We start from the raw sequence: 24,367 nt of genomic DNA, 5'->3' as shown, positions 1-24,367 counted from the left end.
GTCCAGCTGATTATTTACTGGCTAGACTGTTGGTCACTTAATTAATTCTGCTTTGTGTGTGTGTGTGTGTGTGTGCCCGCCCTCAGTTCCCGGCGCCGCCCCCCGTCAGGTGGACGTCCAGCCGCTCAACTCCTCTGCACTTCGAGTAACATGGCGGTCGGTGTTGCCACGGTTACGGCAAGGCCAGATCCGTGGATACCAGGTGCACTTCAACCGCGCAGAGAGCGGTGAATCACGGAACCTTCCCCGGATCAAAGACGTCCTATTGGACGAGTCCCAGGTGACGTCACGGCTGAACATTTAAATGATTCGATGAAGGCCGTTTGTTTTATCATTAAACATCGTCGCTCTCCCCTTTTGTCCTTTGACTCACTCCCATCTGTCTCGGCTGCCTGCGGGGTGTGTCTCGTCTCCGGGATAAGATGGAGGAGGATGACTCGACTCAATATGTGAGTGCAGACTACCCATCCTCTTCTCATTATAAATGAGCGCACTATTAATACATTCACAGAGACGGTCATGAAATCCTCATTTAGCCACTGATATGTAATTTATTGATTCATTCTTACTGACGCGTAACCAAGAAGAAAGGTAATGAAGAGGTCTGTTTGTTAGCGGTAATGTGATGTGTCACTGTTTTGTGTTTCCCTCCACAGGAGATGATCCTGGGGGGTCTGAAACCAGAGACCTTGTACTCCATCTCCGTGGCGGCGTACACCACCAAAGGGGATGGAGCGCACAGCAAAGCCAAGCTGGTGCAGACCCGGGGGATCGGTAAGCATATGCCTCGTATACAGTTCAGTGCACTGGATTTAGTAACATACTCAAGAATTGATCTAACAGTAAGCTGCACCAGGAGCTGGCAGTAAATAAACAGCCGAATCAATTCTAATTCTTGTACGAGATCTACATGATATATGTTTTTATATATGTATCCCCATTGATTTTCTGCTGCCTACGCTGTCGTTCGCAGTGCCCGGCCCCCCCTCTCTCTGGGTGCGTCCAGGATCGGGTCCGTCAGCGGTGGTGCGGTGGGCTCCGCCGCTGGAGTGCTCTGAGTCAGGCGCCGATAGCCGGGGGGCGCCGCTGCAAATCCTGGGCTACCGCCTACAGTTTGGCCTGAAGAATACGTCTTTGGACACCACGGTGGACTTCACCAATCGAGAGAAAAACTTCACTGTCAGAAACCTCTCCCCAGGCTCCTCCTACGTCTTTGTCCTCTCCGCGAAGAGCCGGGCAGGCTACGGAGATTTAGTGCAGCAAGAAATAACAGTTCCCATGTTCCCGCCCTCGGGATACCCCAAAATATCTGACTTTATTAACGCCACCTGCTGCTCCCTCCAGTTCTCCTGGCTGCCCCCTGCTCCAGAGGAGTGCAACGGTGTCATCACTGAGTACATCGTAGCTTACAAAGAGGCTACAAGTCCCAAACCCTCTGCTGACCCTGCCGGCCCTTCAGCCTTACCGGCCCCCCCTTCTCTCCCATGGCTGATCACGGTACCGGCGCGTGAATCCAGCTACACCATCCTGGGCCTCAATCACAGCACAGCCTACGAGGTGCAGCTCAGAGCCCACAACAAGGCGGGGCCGGGCCCCTTCAGCCCACCTGTGGTGAGCCGAACCCTGGCCTTTGAAACAGGTAGGGCCGGCCTCAGGCCGCAGGAACAACCCTTCACCTTGTAAGCACTGGTGCAGCTTCACATCTCCCCTTAATGTGGATTTCACTCCGATACACTAAACTAAACGAAGTCTGGGCCAGTTCTTACAGGTCGGCCTTTCACCCGTGCAACTCGGAGAGGCCAAGAACTGCAAAGTCCAGGGGAAACACGACTACTCCCCCCAATCTTCTCCACTCACTCACTTATACCTTCATCACCTACCCTTCACCACCAGTGGGAGCAGGCTGAATGTTAATGGGTGTTTGCCTCGAGAGCACTGCTTATCACAAAACCCTCAGGTAAAAGTCAATACAGGGCAGAGTATACAGTATCTAATACAGAAGGTAAGTGTTCAGCCTGAGTTCAAGCGAGTGTGGCATCTGGCGCAGTATCTGCAGGTAAGCTTTTTTTATCTGATAGACCTCCACTTTCACCTTTTTTCCGAAAGCCTTTGCTGACATGCTGAATTCTGAGTCTAACAAACACGACCTAACACTCTGAGAATGTGGCATGTCACATTCCTGCAGCCGCTCTGTCTGATACTTGTACTTACTCTCGCCATCCACTCTCCTCATCACCTGCCCATCCTCCTAACCGTCATGAATTCTTCCCCCAGTAACAGATCTGACTGACGTGTTTTTACAGGTTTCTTGCCGTGAGAAAGCAGAGGAGCCGCCGATTCGAATACCGCTTCACCGCGCGTGACTTTGTTTTTGTTTTTTTTTTTGCTTCCCAGATGTGCCGAGGAACTTCTCAGTCAATCTGGCCACTAAGACCAGCGTTCTTCTGACGTGGGAGTTCCCAGAGAGCAGCAACCCCTACCGCTTCACTGTATGTACACGTGTAGTAACTTGCGTCTACATTATTTATAACGTAACACAGCATATTATGTTGTAACATTCCCCAGATGCTTCCTGATTATAATACCTCACATTATCATGAGTTTATGTATTTTTAGTATGCGTGGCCCCAAAATGACTTTTCCTCCCCACTGTGGACGCTTTGAACTCCGAGCAGCCTCTGATCCATCTGTGGGATGTTTGTGGTGTTAGAACCATTTACACAACAGAAAAATAGTTGTGAATAATTTATCTTTTACTGTTTTGATTTGCTAAGTATAAGCAGCTCCATGGTTTTATTACAGCACGCCTTGAGAGCACACTTTGACCCTGCTTAAGATGCTGAGCGTACCATTCTTAATGTGCTTATCGTATCTGCGCAGTATATTTTGCTTTTTTTTTTTACGTGTATATATTTTTTTTACCTGTTTTTGAGGCTGACAGTTTTCAGTAAACAGTTGGAAAGAGTTTTGTTGAAGCAAGCGTCAACTAAACGCTCTGACTCTACCGATGAAGTGGGCATCTTTAGGTAAAAGACGGAGCAACACTAAGATGTAGAATTTCATGGAATAATGCCTTGAAAAATTACCTGAAAATGAAATGAAACTTTATATAACAAAGTCCAACCAGCACCTTTGGGCTCACCAATTAACATGATGTACCTTGTTTGTTTAATCCACAAAAACGTGTATAAACGTTACTGACCTTTTGAGATTAAGAAAGACAGATTTTGTTGTCTTTTGAACGGAGCTACGCTAGCTGTTGTTCCTTGTTTCCAGCCTACATGCTAAGCTAAGTTAACTGGCTGATGGTGGTTCAGATATTTGAGAGGCTTCTCACTTAAAGGAACCTCTCACATGCCTGTATGCTAAATCTCAGGCTAGCACCAGCAGCCGGCTAGCTTAGCTTAGCATTGAGACTGGAAACAAGGAGCGACAGCTAACCTGGCTCCGTCCAAAGTTAGCAAAATCTGCTTACCGGCACAACATTTTGGGAAATATGCTAAAATGTTTCTGTCAGATATGGTGTCAGCTGGGGCCTTCATTCCTTCATTGATTTGTTTTTTTTTATTAATTCGGCTCAACTCCAGCGAGAAAAATATAAATAAACTGATTCACATTCTAAGACTGAAAAGGAGCAATGGAGGAACAACATCCAAATGTACCTGCCCTTTACTCAACACATCAATAAACAACAAACAAATCGATGGTCTGTCAGTTACAGTTACTGAATAATGCTTACTGTTGCAATGGAAACATTCACCACTCCAGTAAATAGGATGGATCTCAGGTACGTCGACAGGTAAATTAGTCCACTCTCACCTTTTGCGTCTTTTCCTTCTAACTCCACGAACCCTCCAGGTGGAGTACAACCGACTGAAGATGGAGGTGGACGCTCGTCTGAGAAAGGCAGTCATCCCGAACCTTCAGCCCGACACCAGCTACGACTTTAAGATCACCGCCCCAGAGGGCAACATGGGAGGCCTTCGCCACCGCATCTCCGCCAAAACCTCCCCGCCAATCACCATCCGCCGCCCTGAGATCGACCACGCCCGTGACACCGAGACCACAGTCACCATCATCCTGCCGTCTCTGGAAAATCGCAGCCCCGTCAAGTGAGATCGAAGTTTCACATGTTGTTTGTGTTTGAGATAGTCCAGATGTGGTAGAGGGAGCGATGATAACCTGCCTGCCCGCCTGATAAGATGGCGAAGAGAGTGTTTAGTGCAAAAAGTGGGCGAAGAAACGCGCAAATAGCTTGAGACGGGTTTGCTGTCGTGCCAGTGGTGTTACACTGTCTGTCCTCCTCTGCTCCCACAGGAATGTTTATGTTGTTGTGGTTCCGCTGAGGAGAGCCCGCGGCGTCATCAGACACCTCAAGAGCCCCGATGAAATGGACCTAGAGGAGGTGAGAACCACAACAATGACAGCAGCCACTGATGTCTGTGCCTGGAAGGAGGGAAAGACCTATAAACACACACGCACGCTGCTAGGAACTCCTGGCAAAGCTTACCCTTTATAATTCAATATCAGCGTTTGAACATTAGTCACAGATATTGGAAGGACTCAGCTCCCTTGTCCGTGTTTTCTCCTCAGCTGTTAAAAGACATCAGTCAAAGGCAGAGGGATTCTCGTCAGCAGAAGCAGGTGGACCTGCGCCGTGCTTACATCACAGCCCGCTTCACACCTGCCACCCTGCCAGCCTTCTTCACCCTGGGGGACCAGCTGGACTACGGCGGCTTCGAGAACCGAGCTCTAGACCCAGGGCAGGAGTACGTGTTCTTCATCCTGGCGGAGCTCAACTCCACAACCGGGGTAACACAGCCAGCGTTGTCACATCTCTTTTATAACCACTCCCTCCTTCCACCCGCTGCCTGCGTTCCTCTCCTGCAGGCTGTCACTATACATTGTAATCAATAAAGGCCCTCGCTGCTAAAACAATAAAATGCACGCCAGTCAAAGTGGTGTAAGCAAAAGGCAATAACCTTCACGTACTTCCATCGCCGCCGCTAATAAAGAGCGAGTGTACCCACTGTGGCGGTGGAAACAATATTGCCCCGTGCGCTGCTTGTATATGTGCATTCGAATTGGGAGAGACTTAAATACACAACAAGATAGATTTCTATTTTTATGAGATGTTTTTTTTTTTGTTTTTTTTTTGAAGGGGCACATTCAGCCACGGGGGATTCTCTTTAGAAGTCCCTCAGAGCTAATAATACAACATTAAGCCCTCTAAAATCACATTAAATGCAAGTGAGCTTCGGTACATTCTCTCTGTGTCGCTTAGTTTGATCAGATAGCGGTTTGCTTTTTAATGCCTCGTAATGTTTTGAGACAAATCGCTGAGAAATACCGAAAACACACACGTCTCTTTGATAAAAAGTCGTGCTGCTAAAGCTGATTTGATTCAGTCTGTTAACTCCAAAATGGACAAACAAGAAGAAGAAGATGTCCAGTTTCCTTTCAGGGGTTTCTTAAATACGTGCCTGTGTGTTTGTTTGCAGAAAATGTACGTGGCCAGCCCCTACACCGACCCCGTCATCGCCCCAGATTCAGACCCCCAGCCCCTCGACGCCGGCGACGGTCTGATCTGGGTGGTCGGACCCGTCTTGGCCGTGGTCTTCATCATCTGCATCGTCATCGCCATCCTGCTTTACAAGAAGTGAGTGGGAAAGATAAAGTCTGTGACACGTAATGCCAAAAAAACCATGAGACAGAGGGCTGATCAGATCATTGTGACCTTTCAATGTCAGTAAATCCGAGAGGCTGTCGCTCGAGCCCGTATTCGTCATCACTGTCTTAGTCTGGATCAAAAATATCTACTGAAATTTCATGATCCTTTATTTAAGTAAAGTCTGTCAGATTTTACAGTTTACGTCGATGATGTGTTGATTTATTTCCTGACTACAAAGGGAGCCGTGGAGACGAGAGGTTGCGCAGACAATACTCGTTAATACTCTTTTAATGAATTGCGAGTTTTGGTCTCTTGTGATTTGTTGACAGTGAGAAATCATCTCCAGCTCCATTCTTTAAGTTCCTCTCTATCCTGCGACGCTCTGCCGGCGGCTCCCGCTGCTATTTCCCAAACCGAGTCTGTTTAATCTCCCGCCACCAACCCGCAAAATGCTCAACTTTCAGCCCGATATTCATCAAATTTGTCCCCATTTAGAAGTTTGCTCTCCCCTCAGACAGCCATGAAGCAGCCCGGCCCAGCTGTAAGACTGTGATATCTGCTGCAAACCATCAAGCTTTTGAATACTAATGTGAAATATTGATTCCCCCCTCTCTAACAATGTGTCTGTTTCCCTCCTTTTCCTTCCTCTAATTATTCCTTCCCCGCGCTCGTTTCACTGGAAGCAGCAAACCTGACAGGTGAGATTAAACCAATGTCAAGCACTTTGTTCGCTTTAACCCGCAGCAATTACACAACACCAGATGCTGCGCGGAGAAACTTGTACAAAGCCCCTAAAACAGCATAACTGTTAATGCGCTATTTACTCGATTCAAGCAGCAATGCTAATGACGTGTCAGCAGTGAGGCGTCTGCTTTTCTCTCTCTCCCTCTCTCCGCTTGTTTGCATGTGTTAATTGCTCTTTTGACTCACTGGTGTGTGAGCAGCAAGCGCAAGGAGTCCGAGCCCGGAACCAAGAGCCTTCTGAGCAACGCGGAGATGATGGCCCATCACCCGACCGACCCCGTGGAGATGAGACGCATCAACTTCCAGACTCCCGGTACGAAGCGCGTTACCCACACACACCCAAACACGGCCTCGTCTCTATTTGCATAATAAAGTACACTTCCGATTGCTCGCCTCTCGATAATGAAATATTCATGCGACCAATTATAACTTCGGCGAGATTATGCAGACAAGATTGTGAAAAAAGCACTCCTCCGCATCACAACCCGACGACGGCCGCGATCAAAATGGCCGCCGCCCAGGTAGCACAGCCAGTGCTTAGTCACGGCTGAGTCATGACGGTGTGACAAAATCTGATCATCTCCGCTCGCCCACGGTCCACATGCCAGGCGGCACGGAACAGACAAGAAGCGACAGGAACCTCGGCGCTCTCATATGCTGCATATTCGGATTTAATGGTCAGAATGGTACATCAGAAGGCATGGGCGGGGGCAACTGTGATCGTTTATGAAGGAACCGACTCTGTCTTAGCAGGAACATCCAACCAAAGCCCCACTGTGAAGTAACTACACGGACTCTGACGCTCCCCGCCCCCCCGCCGAGCGAGATCTAACAACACAGCCGCTTTGGTAGTGGAACCAAGCCGATAACGGTTCGCTTTCAATTCTTCTTCCCATTAAATTAACAACATCCTAATAACACGCATGGCCTGGAGGAATTCAATCACTGCTCTCGCTGTATTTTCATGCTCATTGCTGCCTCGCAGTTTGTTGGAGAAGGTGGCAAATGTGTCACCGGGGAGAAAAAGGTTTAGTCTAACCTGGCAGGATCTATAAAGGCACACGATGTTTTATTAAACCCATAGATGAAGGTCTGAATTCTCCCTTTCTGCCTCGTTCCTCGGTAGCAAAGCGAAACCCACAGAATAAAGCGCCTCGGCTCTTCTATTCTATCTTTTTTTGCTCTCATGTGGCTGCAACCTTGAAGCTCCCACCTCACCCACTTCTCCTCCCCGGAGATTTGTGCTTTTGAAATGCTCGGCAGAGATTAAATTTGTTTCCAACAAAAAAATCGGCTGACGCTATCCGAGGTCATTTTGGTTGTGACAGGAGCGTTTTGTCGTGATTACCTGTGGGCGCTGCGGTGCCAGGCTGAAGGAGAAAGTAAACGTTGATATGAGCCTGGTTTTTTGGGGTTTTTAAAAAAATTTTTATAGCTGTGGCAGCAGAACGACTTAAGCACTCTGCATAGTGCATCGACGTGCATTACAATTAGAGAAACGCAGAAACACATTCTGACTTTGGCATTAAACGGATTGTGTGCACGGCTTTGATTCATTGTTGTAGCTATTTGCCTTTGGAATTGACAGTGGAGCGATAAAGCCTCTCTTTTCTCGCTCCAGCTGCGAAAAGAAACGACTGTAGGAGGCATAGGTTGCTTCCTGTATGTGTGTGTGTGTGTGTGTGTGTGTGTGTGTGTGTGTGTGTGTGCGCGCAGCCCTCCTAATTAGTGCTCTGTCTGTGTTTGTTTTCTCTGAGTCGTTGCTCCTCTGATCACAGAGAAAGCAATTTATCAAAGAAAAACAATTTACAAACAGCCAACACTCGCCTCACTTTGTCTCCGCACATGGATCAAAATTGATTTTCTGCCTCACTGTGTTCCTTAATGATATGTGATGTCCTCTGATTGGATAATTATCCTCGCGTCTTTGCATATAAGCGACGCTGACCCGCGAGTGATTCGGGGTTATCCCGCCTGAAGTCGCGTGCCGCCTCTGACCCCTCCTCGTTTTGTCCCGCAGGAATGATGAGCCATCCTCCCATCCCCATCAGCGAGCTGGCTGAGCACATCGAGCTGCTGAAAGCCAACGACAACCTGAGACTCTCCCAGGAGTACGAGGTGAGGAGCGCATTATTATTCCATATGAGTAAATAGATGACATCCTCATTGTTCACAGACGTTAAGCCAGTTAAGGCTCATGAAGCAGATCTTATTTAACATTTGTATCTCTGTCGGCAGACTATATGTTCATGATTTATTCAGCGCTGCAATTTATAGCGCAGCTTGTCTGCATTACCGAGCACTCTCTTTCCATTATCCTCAAATGCACTGCTAAATACGCCTCCACACACTGTTAACGCGCATGTGTGCGTTTGCTGCCTTTTTTTTTCCAGTCCATCGATCCCAGTCAGCAGTTCACCTGGGAGTATTCGAACCTGGAGGTCAACAAGCCCAAAAACCGCTACGCTAACGTCATAGCGTACGACCACACCAGGGTCGTCCTCGCCCCGATAGAAGGTGAGAGACCGGCAGGTTCAAGAGGATGTTTATGTGCTGGAAGGAGTGTTCGTGGGGTGGAACACGAAGATGGTGTGTGTGTGTTTATTCACGTGTGTGTGGGTGTGTTGGCGGCGGGAGGGGGGGGGGGGATTGCGTGATGGATGAAAACTGAAATTGCAAGCAGTGCTCACGCCTGGCTGTGTGCAGCGGCATGAGACTGACAAACAGCGCGCGGGTGCATTCGAGTGCAGCCGGCGCTCCTCCAGAACCAGAAGGGGGAGAACGGGTTTGATCTGGAGCCCTTGAATTCACGCCGACAGACTCTTGTTTGTTTGCTGTCGTCCGCGAGTCGTCAGCTGGAAGCCGCCGCCGCCAGAAACAACACAGTTCGTTAGGCTGTTTGATGTCATACGTTGGAGGTTAATTCATTATGTCGCTTATGCAGATTGCAGTTTAGGGAGAGCCTCACTCGTGTCTCGCTCGCAGGTATCCTGGGGAGTGATTACATCAACGCCAACTACATTGATGGCTACAGGAAGCAGAATGCTTACATCGCTACCCAGGGGCCGCTGGCGGAGACGTTCGGCGACTTCTGGAGGATGGTGTGGGAGCAGCGAGCCGCCTCCGTCGTCATGATGACGCGCCTGGAGGAGAAGTCACGGGTAGGATACCAGCTCACCCACTGACCCCCAGCTTTCATCCTCTGGTTCTCAATGTTTTTAGAGTCCCAAATAAAGTCAGTGGACGTTCACGACGCCCTCCACCTTCCCTGGCTCAGGCGTGTGTGAGCTGACCAATCAGAGCGAAAGGGCCTTAAAGCAACAGGCGCAAAAGCAGAGCATTTCAGACAGAGCCGCAGCACTGGAAAGTATGAGAAATCTGATGTGTTGTTTGAGCACTAAGACATAATTAAGAAGAAATCTGAAAGAAGAATCTGAAAATGAGCATAATTTGTCTCCTTTAAATCAATTTATATTGCTGTCGCAGGCGATGTAATGTGAAAACTATTCCCCGGTCTGAATTATGTTATTTTATTTCTTTCTCCACAACCATCTGGCGACCCCTGGAAATTAACCGACTGATGCCTTCAGGGACCTATTTTCTATCATTAAGTGAAGTGATGACCCCTGACTAAGGGATACGTTTTATGGACATTTCATTTTACATTCGGTGCGAAACAATAACAGCCGAGAACGACTGATAATTCAATTAGCCCAAATACTGAACGCAATAACTGCAGGACGTTTGTGTTTACGATGAGCAGATTATTTCCTGTGACTATTGAGATGAATTTCCCTGTTTTTGTTATCGTTGTCTTTTAAATTCTGAACAGTCACTCAAATTTAAGAGGCTTCTTTATCGACCTTTATTTCTTCTCCCTGACACAGTCATTGTTTCATTAGCTTTAGAAATAATGCAACACAATCTTTATTTCTTTCTGTCCACACTGAATCCACTGTTCATCATCAGTGACTCAAGTAAACATGGATGAATTTGCTAAGATAGACGATCTTCCTACGTTTATACCTTAAAATAGAAACCACGCATTTTATACTGTCATTTTTAGATGTTCCTCGGCTGCACGTGACCTGCAGTTTGGGCAACAACGTCCGGACATGGTGTGTTTTTCGAACTCCCTCCAGCCAGCTGGTACCTTATTTAGGTTTTTTTGCAGTAAGATGAGACCGCACTGTATCGATCACTCCTCGTTTCAACTACATGAATAATCCGCTCCCCGTCCGCGTTTCACTTTCAAGACGAGCGGCAGGAATGAAAATAGAAATGGGGCCTCGGGCTCAGAATGACCGTCCAATCAGAATCAAAGAAATCAAGCGGATTTTGTTGCGTGCGTCACATTCAGTTAGGACACATTGTTAAAGTCGTGAAGGCCTCGCGATCCCTCTGTGAAGCTTTGACGACCCCTAGCAGGGGTTTGGAACCAGTGATCTAGTAATGTTACGTAACAATTTATGCCTTAGTTTGTCTGTAAGTTATAGCTCCAGAGGCTGTTTGTTGTGACAGTTGTAGCCATGATGATGATGATGATGCTTTTCCTCTGTCCCTGTAGATAAAGTGTGACCAGTACTGGCCAAGTCGCGGCACAGAGACCTACGGCATGATCCAGGTCAGCCTCCTGGACACAATGGAGCTGGCAACCTTCTGTGTTCGCACCTTTTCCCTGCACAAGGTAAATTATCTCGCTCTATTTTCCTCTCTTCCACCCCTTGACTCCCCACTCGGCCCTCTCCCCCTTATTCGTTACTGTCACATCCACCGGGACCGGCTTTGATCTGTCGAGTTTTACAGTCAGGGAGCCGGGACCGACCGGGGTGATCACGAATTTCCGCCGCCGCTCGATGAGCAGGGCAGGCGGACGCGCGGAGGAGAATAGATTAGTCTGGGGCTTCACGTAGTGTTCAAACCAGGCCAGCCTCCCCGTGTCAGGCGCTGAGATTTGATCACCGTTGGAAGCAGAGCACTTTCTTATAGCACAGGGCTAATCTAAGACCGCCAGACTAGCGTGTCACTGTGGCCTACTTACAAACACAGAAAACTAGGCCAACTGTAGCTTCCAAGTGTTGCACCGCTCCTCCAAATTTTTTTGTTGATGTGTCAGGAAAAGTCAAGATAGGAGATCTGTCATGATGCACATGAAATATTCAGGCAATGCTAGTACTGTTTTGGTGGGAATCTAGGAATATACGGTGCATATTCCTGTGATAAATACAGGATATTAAATATTAAGTATGAAGAAAGTGTGTCGTGGCTTTGTGTGACTGGCAGTAATTAGGATGCAGCCATGATTAATGGAGATACGTCAGAGAAACTGCACTCGAACAAGTCGACGAACGTGTCGCTTCCCTTTGACTACCTAATAGGCTTTTGTCTTGTAACATTTAAATAATGCAGCGGGGACACAGCTTACACATGCACACGTACAAACAATTATCTCCTGTCTTGTCACATCAGAGTGGCAACAGCGAGCGGAGAGAAGTGCGTCAGTTCCAGTTTACAGCCTGGCCGGATCACGGCGTGCCGGAGTATCCCACCCCCTTCCTCAACTTCCTCCGCAGGGTCAAAGCCTGCAACCCTCCGGACGCCGGACCCATCATCGCTCACTGCAGGTACAGTACACGCAAGTTCATCTCAAAGAGGTTGTCTGAGACTTTTTGGGATTTACCTCCTTGCAGAGAGATCGATCTATTTTTCACAGAGAGAGTAGCTTTGTTGACCAAACTGTAATAATATCAGCATTAAATTGCACACAAAAAAACTAAATCTAAGATTTAAAGGGGCTCCATGAATGTGTTGGAAGCTGGTCGTCAGTTTATGTTGGCGGACTCCACTCCTAAATTAATCTTAGCTACTGTTGCTCTCTGTTGGTAAAGAAAGGCAGCGAGGCGAGGCGCTCCAGACTGGCATAAAGTCACATCCTTTGGACGGCAGCAGTTTGGCTGGTTGTAGTAACTTCTTGCAGTCTCTCCGTTTGTTGGCCGACTCCATGAAGTCTCCACGTCCAAGCGAGAAACAGTCCAGCACATACAGTATGTGGAGGCAAGAAGAGGGTCATTAATATTTTGAGCTCCTTAAATGATGTTGCCAGCCTGACTTTATTATACAGAAGTGGGCTCGGTTACATCTAAAGCAGGATAAACGATAGAAAAACGATAGATTTTGTGTTTGTAACCTGGAGCTGTTAGCTGTTAGCTGTTAGCTTTTAGCTTTTAGCTTTCATCAATTTGTTTTTATTCTTTTACAGTGTTTCACATTCAGACACAGGGATTCATTTTCTCACATCCACGCAAACATACAAAAAAACAAAAAAAAACTTCTATTAAATGTGCAAATCGTTTCACAAACTCAAAATATTAATGACCCTTATTTGCTTCCATACACAAACTGAAGCCCCTGGTTAATCCTAACGTGTCCTTTTTGCATTATGGGTATTAACGAGTCAGCTTTAGAGGAGCTGCAGGGTGGATTTATTATTTTAAATTAATCTTTTGTTTCTAGTATTCATTCCGAGCTAAACTTACTGACTGCTGGCTGCAGCTTTCATATATGATGCACGAACCTGGAGGTGGTGACAGCGTTCTTATTAAACTCTCTTCAAGAAAGTAAACAAGGCTGTTTCCCGAAATCTTGAATAATTCAAGCAACATTATGTAACTTTTGAAAACTGAAAATAGCAGCTTCAACATCTTTTGATGGTACAGAGTCTTGTAATCGGGCGACTGGTGTCTGTCACTTGTTTCTGCACCATGTGACGTCAGAGAGAAGTTTTCAACACAGAACATCGTTACGATGTCATGAGTTTTAATTGTAGTTAGCATCTACATTACATCTGACAAACTGTTACAGAGCTGGGATTTGTATTTATGACAGCAGTGTTGCACCAAATCACAAAAAAATGCCAATTTCTACATAATGACGCTTGAAATGAAATGTCACAAATAAAATCCTCCCCGACATCCCGATCGTTTGTCTCTCTCTCTCTCTTTCAGTGCCGGTGTCGGTCGCACCGGCTGTTTCATCGTCATCGACGCCATGCTGGAGCGCATTCGACACGAGCGCACCGTGGACATCTACGGCCACGTGACGCTGATGCGCTCGCAGAGGAACTACATGGTGCAGACGGAGGACCAGTACAGCTTCATCCACGAGGCCCTGCTGGAGGCCGTGGCCTGCGGGAACACCGAGGTGGCCGCCAGGAGTCTGTACTCGTACATGCAGAAGCTGTCCAAGGTGGAGAGCGGGGAGCACGTCACCGGCATGGAGCTGGAGTTTAAGGTAGGCGGGGGAGGGCAGGAGTGGATGTACAACAGTGCTTCTGACAGATTAGTTTGAGGCTCCTTGAAATGAAATCACGTCTGCTTATCACAGGAAGTAAAATTCCTGTGTTCAAAAACCTACTAAGTACTAAAGTATAAACATCAAACTATATGAAAGAAAGCACTCATATTCTTAACGGCCCATTTCAGAATCACATGCAGTCTGTTATATTATTGGATTATATTTATTGATTGTGTTCACAGTGATGGAATGTAACTAAGAACATCTGTGAATTGAGATTGTTCTTCTTTCTGAAATTGTTTCCCTTGAATAACGTTTAGAGGCCTGAAGATGTTAAAAATCATAAAGAATTAAAGGGGGAAAAAAAACCAAATTAACAGTACAGTTAATTAACAAAATAAACCCCCCCCAAAAGAATTAATCCTATCATCTCACAACCCCTCAGATTTATTTTGCAAACCCCCCCGAGCTAGAATCAACGAGTGTCTGGAGCAGAGCCGCCTTGAACGTTAACTAACAAATCAAATAATCCTGAATAATCCTGCAGTCTTGCATATAAAATCTTTTCTCTTTTAATGATAATGTACTTTGAAGTTTTGAAAGAACATCGTCGCAACACATTCACATTTTTTTTCCTCTCGCCATCCATTCAGCGTCTGGCTAATACCAAAGCCCACACGTCCCGGTTCGTCACAGCCAACCTGCCTTGCAACAAATTCAAGAACCGACTGGTGAACATCATGCCCTACGAAACCACCCGCGTCTGCCTCCAGCCAATCAGAGGCCTGGAGGGCTCCGACTACATCAACGCCAGCTACATAGACGGATACAGGTATGTTTTCATCCCCGTGAACGCTAATATGACCCGACCTCCTCGCCCTCTTATGACGGCTTGACGAGTGAACGGATCGGATGGGTTTTCACCGCAGCGCTCTCACCTGTCACGTCCTGTCAGATCTGTCGTTACTGTATACATGTTCCTGCTATTCGTCTCGCTGCGCGGCACTCGCCTCGGTTCCCCCGCCGACGGAGGGGACGCACGCTGAATCCCTTCTGATGATTCAGGCATTCAGAGTGTTTGTACACACATGTTTTGACTGTTCCTCTTCTTGCTTGAGGCCTGACCCCCTTTTCAGTCTGATGCCTGACAGAGGAAGAAACAGGGAGGAGGAGGAGGAGGAGGTGGCGTCTTCTTAATGTGTGTGTGTGTGTGTGTGTGTGTGTGTGTGTGTGTAGGCAGCAGAGAGGCTACATTGCCACCCAGGGTCCACTGGCGGAGACTACGGAGGACTTCTGGAGGATGCTGTGGGAGCACAACTCCACTATAGTGGTCATGCTCACTAAACTGAGAGAAATGGGACGGGTAGGGACAAATTACATGAACACACACAAGCGCTGCAAATAACATCACATTTCCACCTCGTTCTCAATGTCATCGACACCTTTTTTTCGTCTCCTCTGCTCTATCAGGAGAAGTGTCACCAGTACTGGCCCGCCGAGCGCTCTGCCAGGTACCAGTACTTCGTGGTGGACCCCATGGCTGAGTACAACATGCCTCAGTACATCCTGCGGGAGTTCAAAGTGACGGACGCCAGGGTGAGTGCACGCCGTCTGTGTGTTTAAAGACTCGTCCTCGCGTTGTATGTTGTATTCAAACAGCGGTGTAACATCACACTCCTCCGCTTCTGTTCCTGCTCTTATTTCCGATTCCATCGGCGCTGTCGGGAGGCAGCTGTGCAAAGCATGTCCTATCGACCTGAGGTGTGTGTCGGCTAGCGTGTGTTTTGTACGTCAGTGTGTGCGTCACAACAGGTTAGCATCTATCGACAGGCAGCCCTAAATTACTCCTTCGACCGTGCTGCCTCCAAAATACCTTGACAGATGTATATATGTGAGTGTGGTGTGTGTGTGTGTGTGTGTGTGCACGTCTTCTTGTGCACATATGTGCCGGTTACAGATAACTGCAGTCAGGCCTGTCCCGCGCTGACGCCACATTGACAGCTGCTGTATTGATCTCCATTAAAGGGGAGTCAGAGAGGCTGTGCAGAAGAGAAAAGATGTAATTGCCTACTGAGTGGCTGACAATAGCAAGACACACTGACGTTACAGCCTGAAGTTAACCACAGCCGCTGATCCAGGGTCAGATAACAGTAATCATTAGATGGAGGGGAGGATGTTGCCTGGCAGAGTCTCCCTCGTCGGTCAATAACAGCAAGAGGAAGCTCATTTTGAATATCATCACCTCACGTAAACAGTTACTACACATCCCCTGCCGTTTCCCCGTTTCAGGACGGCCAATCACGGACAGTGCGCCAGTTCCAGTTCACCGACTGGCCGGAGCAAGGCGTGCCCAAATCCGGGGAGGGCTTCATCGATTTCATCGGCCAGGTGCACAAAACCAAGGAGCAGTTCGGCCAGGATGGACCAATCAGCGTTCACTGCAGGTGAGCGTCTTAGCGGCTCATGATGAAACTATGTACTGCTAATTTTCAGCTGCTACAAGGAACTTTTTACTTTTCTGTTGATTTTTGTGGCCCCTGCGGACAAAGAGAACCAAAGAGTCTCCTCAGTTCATCCTCAGCACTCAATTTTTTAATTTTACAAGCAGGAAAAGTTTGGATCTGACCCGGTGCAGCCATTGTTTTCTAATGTACGTGATAGCGAAGGATCAGTATTAAATTTAGAGTGTTTCATAACCAGTTAAAAGTTCCTTGTAGTACATTTAGTTTTTAGATTTTAGCTCATTGTCGTTCATGCCGCGGCGCCCTGTAAACTCTGGTTAACGTTGTTCTCTTGGTGGCTGCAGTGCTGGCGTGGGGCGGACAGGTGTCTTCATCACTCTGAGTATTGTCCTGGAGAGGATGCGTTACGAAGGGGCGGTGGACATCTTCCAGACTGTCAAAATGCTGCGCACACAGAGACCAGCCATGGTGCAGACTGAGGTAAACACTGAACAGCAGGAGGGACTAATTGATTCATTAAGCACAGCAGACACGGCACAGTATGCTCCTGCTTGAGGCTGTATTTTAAATGTTTTTTATCGTCCATATTCGACTGATCGTAAATATTTTTAAACCGATGTGTGTTTAGTTTGATTCTAGATCTACACTGTATTTGTGTGAGAGCTGCCTCTCGCCTGCTCGATTCAGCATTTTATTGATTTTTCTTTGTCCCCGTCCTCTCTCCTGTCTCCCACCCAGGACGAGTACCAGTTCTGCTACCAGGCAGCTCTCGAGTACCTGGGTAGCTTTGACCACTATGCAACGTAAGTGAAGAGGCGACCATCTATCCATCTTTCTGCTTCGAGGTCCACGAACAAAAAAAAAAAACAACAACCGACAAGCGAAAAACAAGAGAAAGACGGCCAGAAACAACGAGAACATTGAACCTTTTTTTTTTCTTTTTTTTTTTCTTTCTCCTTTTTCTTTCCGGGAGCGAGACTCAAAGATGAATTCTACACCGACGACGACAAACAACAACAACAACAACAACAACAAGGACAAAAAGCGACAACAACAACAACAAGAACAAGAAATCTGTGTCTAACAGCAGCCACGCTCACCGGGAGGAGCCGGTGGGTGTGGAGACTGTCCATGTGTAATCCATATAACTTACCTCAGTGTTCCAGTGTGAAGGACGTATAATACATGTGTGTTGTGGTCAGCTATCTCCAATATGAACCAGTGAAATACAAACGGCTTCTGAACAGGAATTATGATACTATATGTGTATAAAAAAAAAAAAAAAAAAAAGGAAAAAAAAAACAAAACACAAAGAGCCTGGATATTTGCTGCACCCTAAATGGGCTTTTTATCCTCAACTTTGTATCTATTGGTTTGGTGTACTAAGGGAGTTACAAAGTGCAAAGGTGAACATTTCTATGTGTCCGTGGGTCTGATTTGAAGGCGTCTCCTGCTGCCACAGGTAGTCCTGATTCTAGTTTTAAAAGCAGACGACCGGGTCACGCCTCAGCGCGGACTCACCACCACCAACACCACCACCGCCGCCAAGGACGGTTGGAGAAGCGCGTGGATGCTCATTTTACCCGACGCACAGTGCCAAGAGAAACCGTACAGCGTGAACCGCGGCCTACGAGCGGAGCCAGCATAACATAGAGTCAGAACCAGAGACCCTTTTAACGCACTGGCCGAGGATCAGTTCACGCTCCCCGACCGCGTCCTCCTCGCTGTGTAACAGCTGGCCTCTGAACAGTGATTAGAGCCCGTCGTATCCTCGAGTGGGCTGAGATTTGTAGTCCAGCGCATTCTCCAGTCAACAAAGCTTGCTTGCTATTTGCTGTGGTCCTTGTTCATCCTCCAGCTCAGCTCCTCTTGATGTCAGCCCCATTGTGTCAGTTCAGCAGTGGCTTATATTGAAAGAGACGCTAACGACAGAACTCTTTCGCAGCTCTCAGCCCATTTTCTGCCGTTTTTTTCTTTTCTTTTTTCTTTTCTTTTCTTGTGTGTGTGTGTTTTTACTGTACGTCTTTGCCTTACGCCGACTTATTTCTTGTGTTTTTCAACATGCTGCTTAATGTTCACGCGTCGTGTGCTAAACTTTTATTGTCATACAGTATCTTAAAAACTGAGGACGAAAGTTGCTCCCTGATCATCTTCCTCCTCTGAAGCTTACCTACTTGAATTGCACCACTTTGCAGTTAAATCACTTTGATATCTTACTGTTTAAGGCCACTGAGGGGTGACGAGAGAAACCCCGGGAACATCCAGCGCGGGTGGTGAACTTGCTCACTGTCAGCGGTCCTCCCCCTCCTCACCCAGACCGTCCCACCTCCATACCGATCTCTCTCTGTACAGAAACATCCCAACCCAACCAAAAAAACGACGTCCCCCTCCTCTTCCTCCTCCGTCTCCTCCAGGACAACCGCACAAGCCCTCGATATCGATATATATATATATCTTTTCTTGATTTGACATATAATCATAATTGGTCTCCCCCCTCCTCCCCCATGTGGTGATTTGAAGAGCACAGCGATGTTCCAGTGTATCAGACTTCTCGGGCGGTCTCACCGATGATTTTTTTTGTACATACTGTCTATCATTGGAGTCCTATACAGTACAGTTACATACGTCTGAGCACAAGAATATAACGTGGGATTGGATGTGATGTAGTTCTTATCGTCGCGAGAAAAAAAAAAAAGCCTTATTGTTATATCGTTCACTTTGTCATATTTATTTCATATGATTTTTTTTTTTTTTTTAAAGATATTTATTATTCTATTTTGTTACTTTTTACGTACGGACGTTTTTTTGTTGTTTTTTTTTTTTCATTTATTTATTTGGGATATCTAGCTAAAACTATAACCAATAAGATGTTGTTTACTTGTTTTCTTTGGCGAGCCAACGTTAACGTATGATATTGTCGCTGTTTGTTCTCTTTTTTTTTAATTATTATTCTTTATTTTGAATGGTCAGTTTTGGTGCTTTTTTATTTGCTTTGTTATTATAAAGTATGCCCTCTGTGTAGGGTGCTATTTGATACTGATTACTGATGTCCGACTAGATAGCTAGAGATGTACATTAGAGGCAGTACCTAGTTTAAGTTTACATCGATGCCCTCCCCTCACGCTGACCTCCCTCTGCGTGATCATGGCAGCAGAGGTTTGATCCCACCCCACCGTGATAGGTTCAAGGGGCATCAGAGAAATTAGATATATAGAGCAGACTTGCGGGGCGAAAGCCTCGGACAAGCTGCTGGTTATTTAGTTTGCTGGAAAAGCACATGGTAGCAAGTGTATTTTTGACAGAGAACGGGTGAGGAAATCGCCCTCCCCTCCCCCCCGTCCTCCCCCCCCCCCCCCCCCCCCCCCCCCCGCTACACACACAAACACACACGCACACACACAAAAAAGCTATTGTTTAAAAACCTGAAATTATTCTGATATGAAATTTATGTGTGGTCCAGAAGTCTTGACGGTGTGTGACATATATGAAATATGTTATTCCTTGGATTTCTAATGATTATCGTGTCAAGAGACATATAAAGAGGCACACACGTGAAACATAATATGAAATGTGTGGAGAGGGTCCAGCTCTGATGACGCCATCCCCCTCACATATGTACCTGTTCTTTCCTTTCAAACCATGGATGTAGATATTGTATCTTGACTTTGTATTAAAAGCAGGATGATTGGATATACAGCACAACGAGCGGCTCCATTCTTGTGGCTTTATCTTTTGTTCGCTTGTTGCTCACTTCTCGTCCACTAGATGGGACCAAAGCAGCTCTTAAGATGAAACCCACAGATTTAATGTCACAAAATTACAGATAATAGATTCTACGTTGACCTTCTTTTCTGGCACCAGATGCACAAAGAATCTCCGGTCTTTCAGCTGGTTTTTGGTCTGTCCTGCTTTAATTTCAACTTTAGTATCACACTAACACATGACAGAGACGTGGTATCGATGCAGGAGATGAGAAAGAATTTCAAAACTCTGCATTGACAAGCAGAAAACCTCCATTAAGGTCCAACAATCCAGTTTAATCCAATATCAATCTCTATAGCCGTGTATTAAGTTTCATTTTAACCACAATTGAAGCTCACCAGATCTCGGATTCGCACTCAGTCATAGATACCAGCCACCTTAATACACCTGCGTGTTTTCATCACCATCCATTATTCCCTGAAGCATTGATCGAAATGGCGAAAAAATGCAGTGAGAAAAAAAAAATCCTGGCTCCGTCTCTTTTATCTGGATCCAGACCAAAAGTTAATAGGATCAAATTCTGGGCCGGGACCCATCATCCATCTGAGTTTTTTTGGGGGGGAAATCTGTTGTGTTGTTTTTGTTTAATCCTGCTGAAAAACCAACCAACCAACCAGCAAACAAACTCAATAATATTCTTCCTGGAGAATACGAAACTATATGCAGAAGACTTTTGGCTTAGTTATCTTACGTTTGACAGAGTATGCGGCTGATGTGAGGCGCATGTGTTTGGTTTCCAGGCCTCACCTATAATTAGTGCCAAGTTGGATATATTGAACGCTTTAGAAAAATCAGTTTCTTACAATAAATCCAATATGACTGTGACTGAACTATAGCATCAAAGACAACAAATATCTTGAGGAAAAAAGTTTTATAATCCAAAGTTTGACCAGTAAATAATATAAAGAAATGCTTAGAAAAAGTCAGAAGACTGATACAACCCTTATATTTGTATATAAGATATGAAGCTACAGTTAGCAGCAGCAGTTTAGCTTCACTCAAACAGGCCATATACACATGGCGGCCATTTTCCTCTGAGGTAGCGCTCAGGGTGTGAAACTCAAAATGCAGTTTTGAGTTGTATTCCAGGTTGCAAGTTGTATAAACATCAGGAATCTAACAAAATGTAATAATTTCACTGCTTCCTGATTAATAACAACCTACGTAGACGATAAATGATGTAAATTCAGAGGGACAGCGAGCAGTATTTCCAGGTAAGATGCATATTTGACAAATAATTAGCAACCGTTAGCATTTAACCACTTCCTAGTCGACATAAATGTTTGATAGTGTAACAGAATACCATAATAAAAGCATAGATTATTCTAAAATATCGGTGAAACACACTGGACGTAATCAAACAATAATGTAAGCTAGGAGCTGAGCTTATCAAATATGCTGTTTTACCTTGAAATATGGCCTCCTGGTTTCATCTTTTCTAGAAGTGGTGAAATGATAATGATTTGTCAGATTCAGATCGTTTTATCGACTTTATTGGAGCTTACCGTCCTGAATGTGATGAGGAAAATGGCTGCCGTGTGAATATGGTCGTTGGTTAGATTCATGGACAGGAAGCAGCTTTTTGAAGGTAGGCTAGGCTAACACAACCAGCTAAGCTATTACGACATAATTTTTGCGCTTTTGTTCTGATTCAATAAATCAGATGTATTCATTAATGAGTTTTGTAGGTGTTTTTTTTAACCTTTATACAGAGCTAGGCTAACTGAGTGCTGAGTTTCCATTCTGCGTGCTAAGGCTAAGCTAATTGCCGCTGCCTGGTGCTAGCTTACTGTACAGGCATGACCGGGGTCTCGACCTCCTCCTCTGGCCTTCAGAGAGGAAATGAACATACATTCGTACACGAACCAGGAAAGGAATTACTTTCCATTTGTCTACGGTTTCCTTGAATTGTTATCATTCTTTAGGCTGTTAGCGTTACGCTCACGGTCCGGAGATAACGAGGAATGTTGCTCTGTATGTCAGACAGGTGATCGCAGGGTTTATTTTGAGCACAGCAGGGCACACGCCCTTATTAGAAGACATAAAGTCGGCTGTAATAACGAAACTCAATCTGGTGAAATCTGATTCCAGCACAGCTCCACACGTGTTCCGTCTGCTGCCTGCGTAAAGTTCACACTCATTTTTTCTCACATGAAGGACAGCTGCACCTGAACAGAAGCCTGCTGTGTTCCTTCTCACTGAAGAATGATTGTGATTGGCTCAAGTCCTTTAACCACTTACTTCCTCGAAAATCTCTCAGAAAGCCAAAGCACCCCGTTGATCTGTAAATGTTTTCTAGTAATAAGAGGAAAGAAGAAAAACAGGCTGTGAGGAATGAATTGTTGAATGTTTGAGATGTGTAGCGACAGGCCCGGTAACGTTACACCTCCAGCCGTCATCAGAGGGCCTTTAACCGCGAAATCTGTCTCGCTCACCTGTATAAGGAAGTGTAAGTTGTTAATGCAGGTTGCTGTGTTCCCGTCAGCCTCACGCGTTGACGATTCTCACCTCACATAAAGATACAAGTCAGGTGTGACTACTCCGAACACAATAGATGGTGTTTATCAGCTCGCATCAGTGTGAGATCAGAATGTGCTTCATGAGAAGTGACTGTAAATTTATCGAACACTTTTCTGACAGAAACTCTGCAGCTGCATTTTTTTTTATATATAATGCTTAATAAATAAATTTATATGCCATTAAATGCAGCAAAAATAATATTGAAAATAAATGTTCAGTATTTGTATTAATGCATACATGTATAAAAAGTTAAATAAATTCAAATATCTGTCATTTATTTAGTATTTAATTTGTTTACTGTCCCATTTTATGTAATTTTTCATTCATTATTAGATGCATTAGTTATGTGTTGCCTCATGCATTTCAGTTTCAATTTGCAATTTGATTTGATTTGATTTGATTTGATTTGATTTGATTTGATTTGATTTGATTTGATTTGATTGTGGCAGTTTCAGTCCTCCACACAGCAGTTACTTACAAACCACTGTCATTTAGTATTTTCCTCATTAAACTACGCCACAGTATAGCTGAATAACATAAGTGACTTCAAATGTGTGGAAAGAAAATTCAACAAGAAAAAGTGAGAGTTAGTTTTGAGGGAAACTTTTTTTACACGCTTCTGTTTTTTCATGGACTGTAGATGTGAATCCCGCTTCTGATAACACCTGACACATGCTGTTGTTACATCTGGCACCATATTTGAACTAAAACTCTTATTATTGTGGAAAGCACCTACATTCAAAAGCACATTATCCTTCAGCAACACAGACTACTTTGTAGTTTTTAAATCTTGTTTCAGGTTGGAACGCATGAACAAAGACAATCAGAGCTCTGAGCTGCTCAGGGAGACAAAGCTGGAGGAGATGTGAGGAGGAAGAGTGACGAAGAGAGAGCCAACATCTGGACCGACACCGATCACACGACCACCTGTAGTGTGACGGTGTGAGCTGTGTGTGGTTTCCACAACTTCAACACAGGAAGAGACTCTGTGTGAGGCTTCTCTACTGCAGAGTGTCGATCTGCTTGAGGAATACGTACAGTTAAATGCAATTCTATTATTTCATTTCACCAAACTAAAGGACCAAAATGATCAGACTTGGTGTGACAAACTGTCTCCTTCAGGCTGTTTGTGGGCCGTTCTTCACAGCAGACACGTCGACTGGTGTTATTAATGACACTAGCATTCACTCTGTACGTCCTTCTGCAGAACAAAAGTGTAACAGCCACTATTCTTTTCCTGAGGATTCAGAAGTTGTATTCGTCAAATGCTTAGACGATGTGATGTAGATGTGCAGTAAAATTAAGAGTGGTGTACATATAACGATGCATATCCATGCTGAATATCTGGTTTCAGCTCTAATTCTCTGCAGTATGGAGGCACCAGCGTCAGGATACTTGACAAACACACCGCTGCAGTGCCCACATACAGTCAGCCTGCCTCCTCCCACTCTGCTGACTGGAGTCAGAGGTACATACAAGGTGCAATATGCAAGAAACTGAACAAAACATCTTCAGCAGGATGTGAAGAAATAACAGTTTTGTCATTATGTATTGAGGAGGAATCACATCAGGAGCAGTTTGGGGGTCAGTATCTCACCCAAGGACACGTTGACATGCAGATGAGGGGAATCAAACTAGTGACCTTCCGATAACAAGACAGCAGCCTCCATCAAGGAATACAGTGGTGCCATTTACCAGGAGTGGGGTTTGAACCCACGAGGGATTTTGCCCATTGGATCTTAAGTCCAACGCCTTAACCACTCGCACATCTAGCAGAAGCTTTTGTCCAAAGCGACTTACTGTAATTCATACAAACATTCAAACACCGATGGCGGTTGCTGCCAGCACATCAGCCTTGGCCTGTCCCGGTCCAAAGCTCCTGAGCGAGCAGTTAAAACACAAACACTCCCCCACT

At 45.7% G+C, this 24,367-nt stretch overlaps 1 protein-coding gene across 11 annotated transcripts in view; it reads left to right on the top strand.

The window, feature by feature from the left end:
- Positions 1-19,872, top strand: part of ptprsb (protein tyrosine phosphatase receptor type Sb) — a 76,709-nt gene extending 56,837 nt beyond the window's left edge. For 7 of the 11 annotated variants that reach the window (XM_030402829.1, XM_030402826.1, XM_030402823.1 and 4 more), the window contains 19 exons: positions 2,395-2,489; positions 3,859-4,112; positions 4,318-4,405; positions 4,594-4,812; positions 5,502-5,659; positions 6,355-6,369; positions 6,616-6,728; positions 8,436-8,533; positions 8,809-8,932; positions 9,401-9,576; positions 10,983-11,102; positions 11,885-12,039; positions 13,420-13,705; positions 14,362-14,540; positions 14,945-15,071; positions 15,179-15,304; positions 15,998-16,152; positions 16,515-16,650; positions 16,909-19,872. In XM_030402829.1, coding sequence (XP_030258689.1) covers positions 2,395-2,489; positions 3,859-4,112; positions 4,318-4,405; positions 4,594-4,812; positions 5,502-5,659; positions 6,355-6,369; positions 6,616-6,728; positions 8,436-8,533; positions 8,809-8,932; positions 9,401-9,576; positions 10,983-11,102; positions 11,885-12,039; positions 13,420-13,705; positions 14,362-14,540; positions 14,945-15,071; positions 15,179-15,304; positions 15,998-16,152; positions 16,515-16,650; positions 16,909-16,977 — 2,693 coding nt within the window. In that variant the 3' untranslated portion in view covers positions 16,978-19,872. Of the gene's footprint in view, positions 1-86; positions 281-422; positions 450-656; positions 775-973; positions 1,640-2,394; positions 2,490-3,858; positions 4,113-4,317; positions 4,406-4,593; positions 4,813-5,501; positions 5,660-6,354; positions 6,370-6,615; positions 6,729-8,435; positions 8,534-8,808; positions 8,933-9,400; positions 9,577-10,982; positions 11,103-11,884; positions 12,040-13,419; positions 13,706-14,361; positions 14,541-14,944; positions 15,072-15,178; positions 15,305-15,997; positions 16,153-16,514; positions 16,651-16,908 lie in introns of all 11 variants that reach the window. The other 4 variants (XM_030402831.1, XM_030402822.1, XM_030402832.1 and 1 more) reach the window with 2 other exon arrangements.
- Positions 19,873-24,367: the final 4,495 nt, after the last annotated feature.

The sequence above is a fragment of the Sparus aurata genome, chromosome 21 (assembly GCF_900880675.1).
Source record: "Sparus aurata chromosome 21, fSpaAur1.1, whole genome shotgun sequence".
Lineage (NCBI taxonomy): Eukaryota > Metazoa > Chordata > Actinopteri > Spariformes > Sparidae > Sparus > Sparus aurata.
Note: the sequence above shows the minus strand (reverse complement) of the source record. Positions and strands in the feature narration are given on the sequence as shown.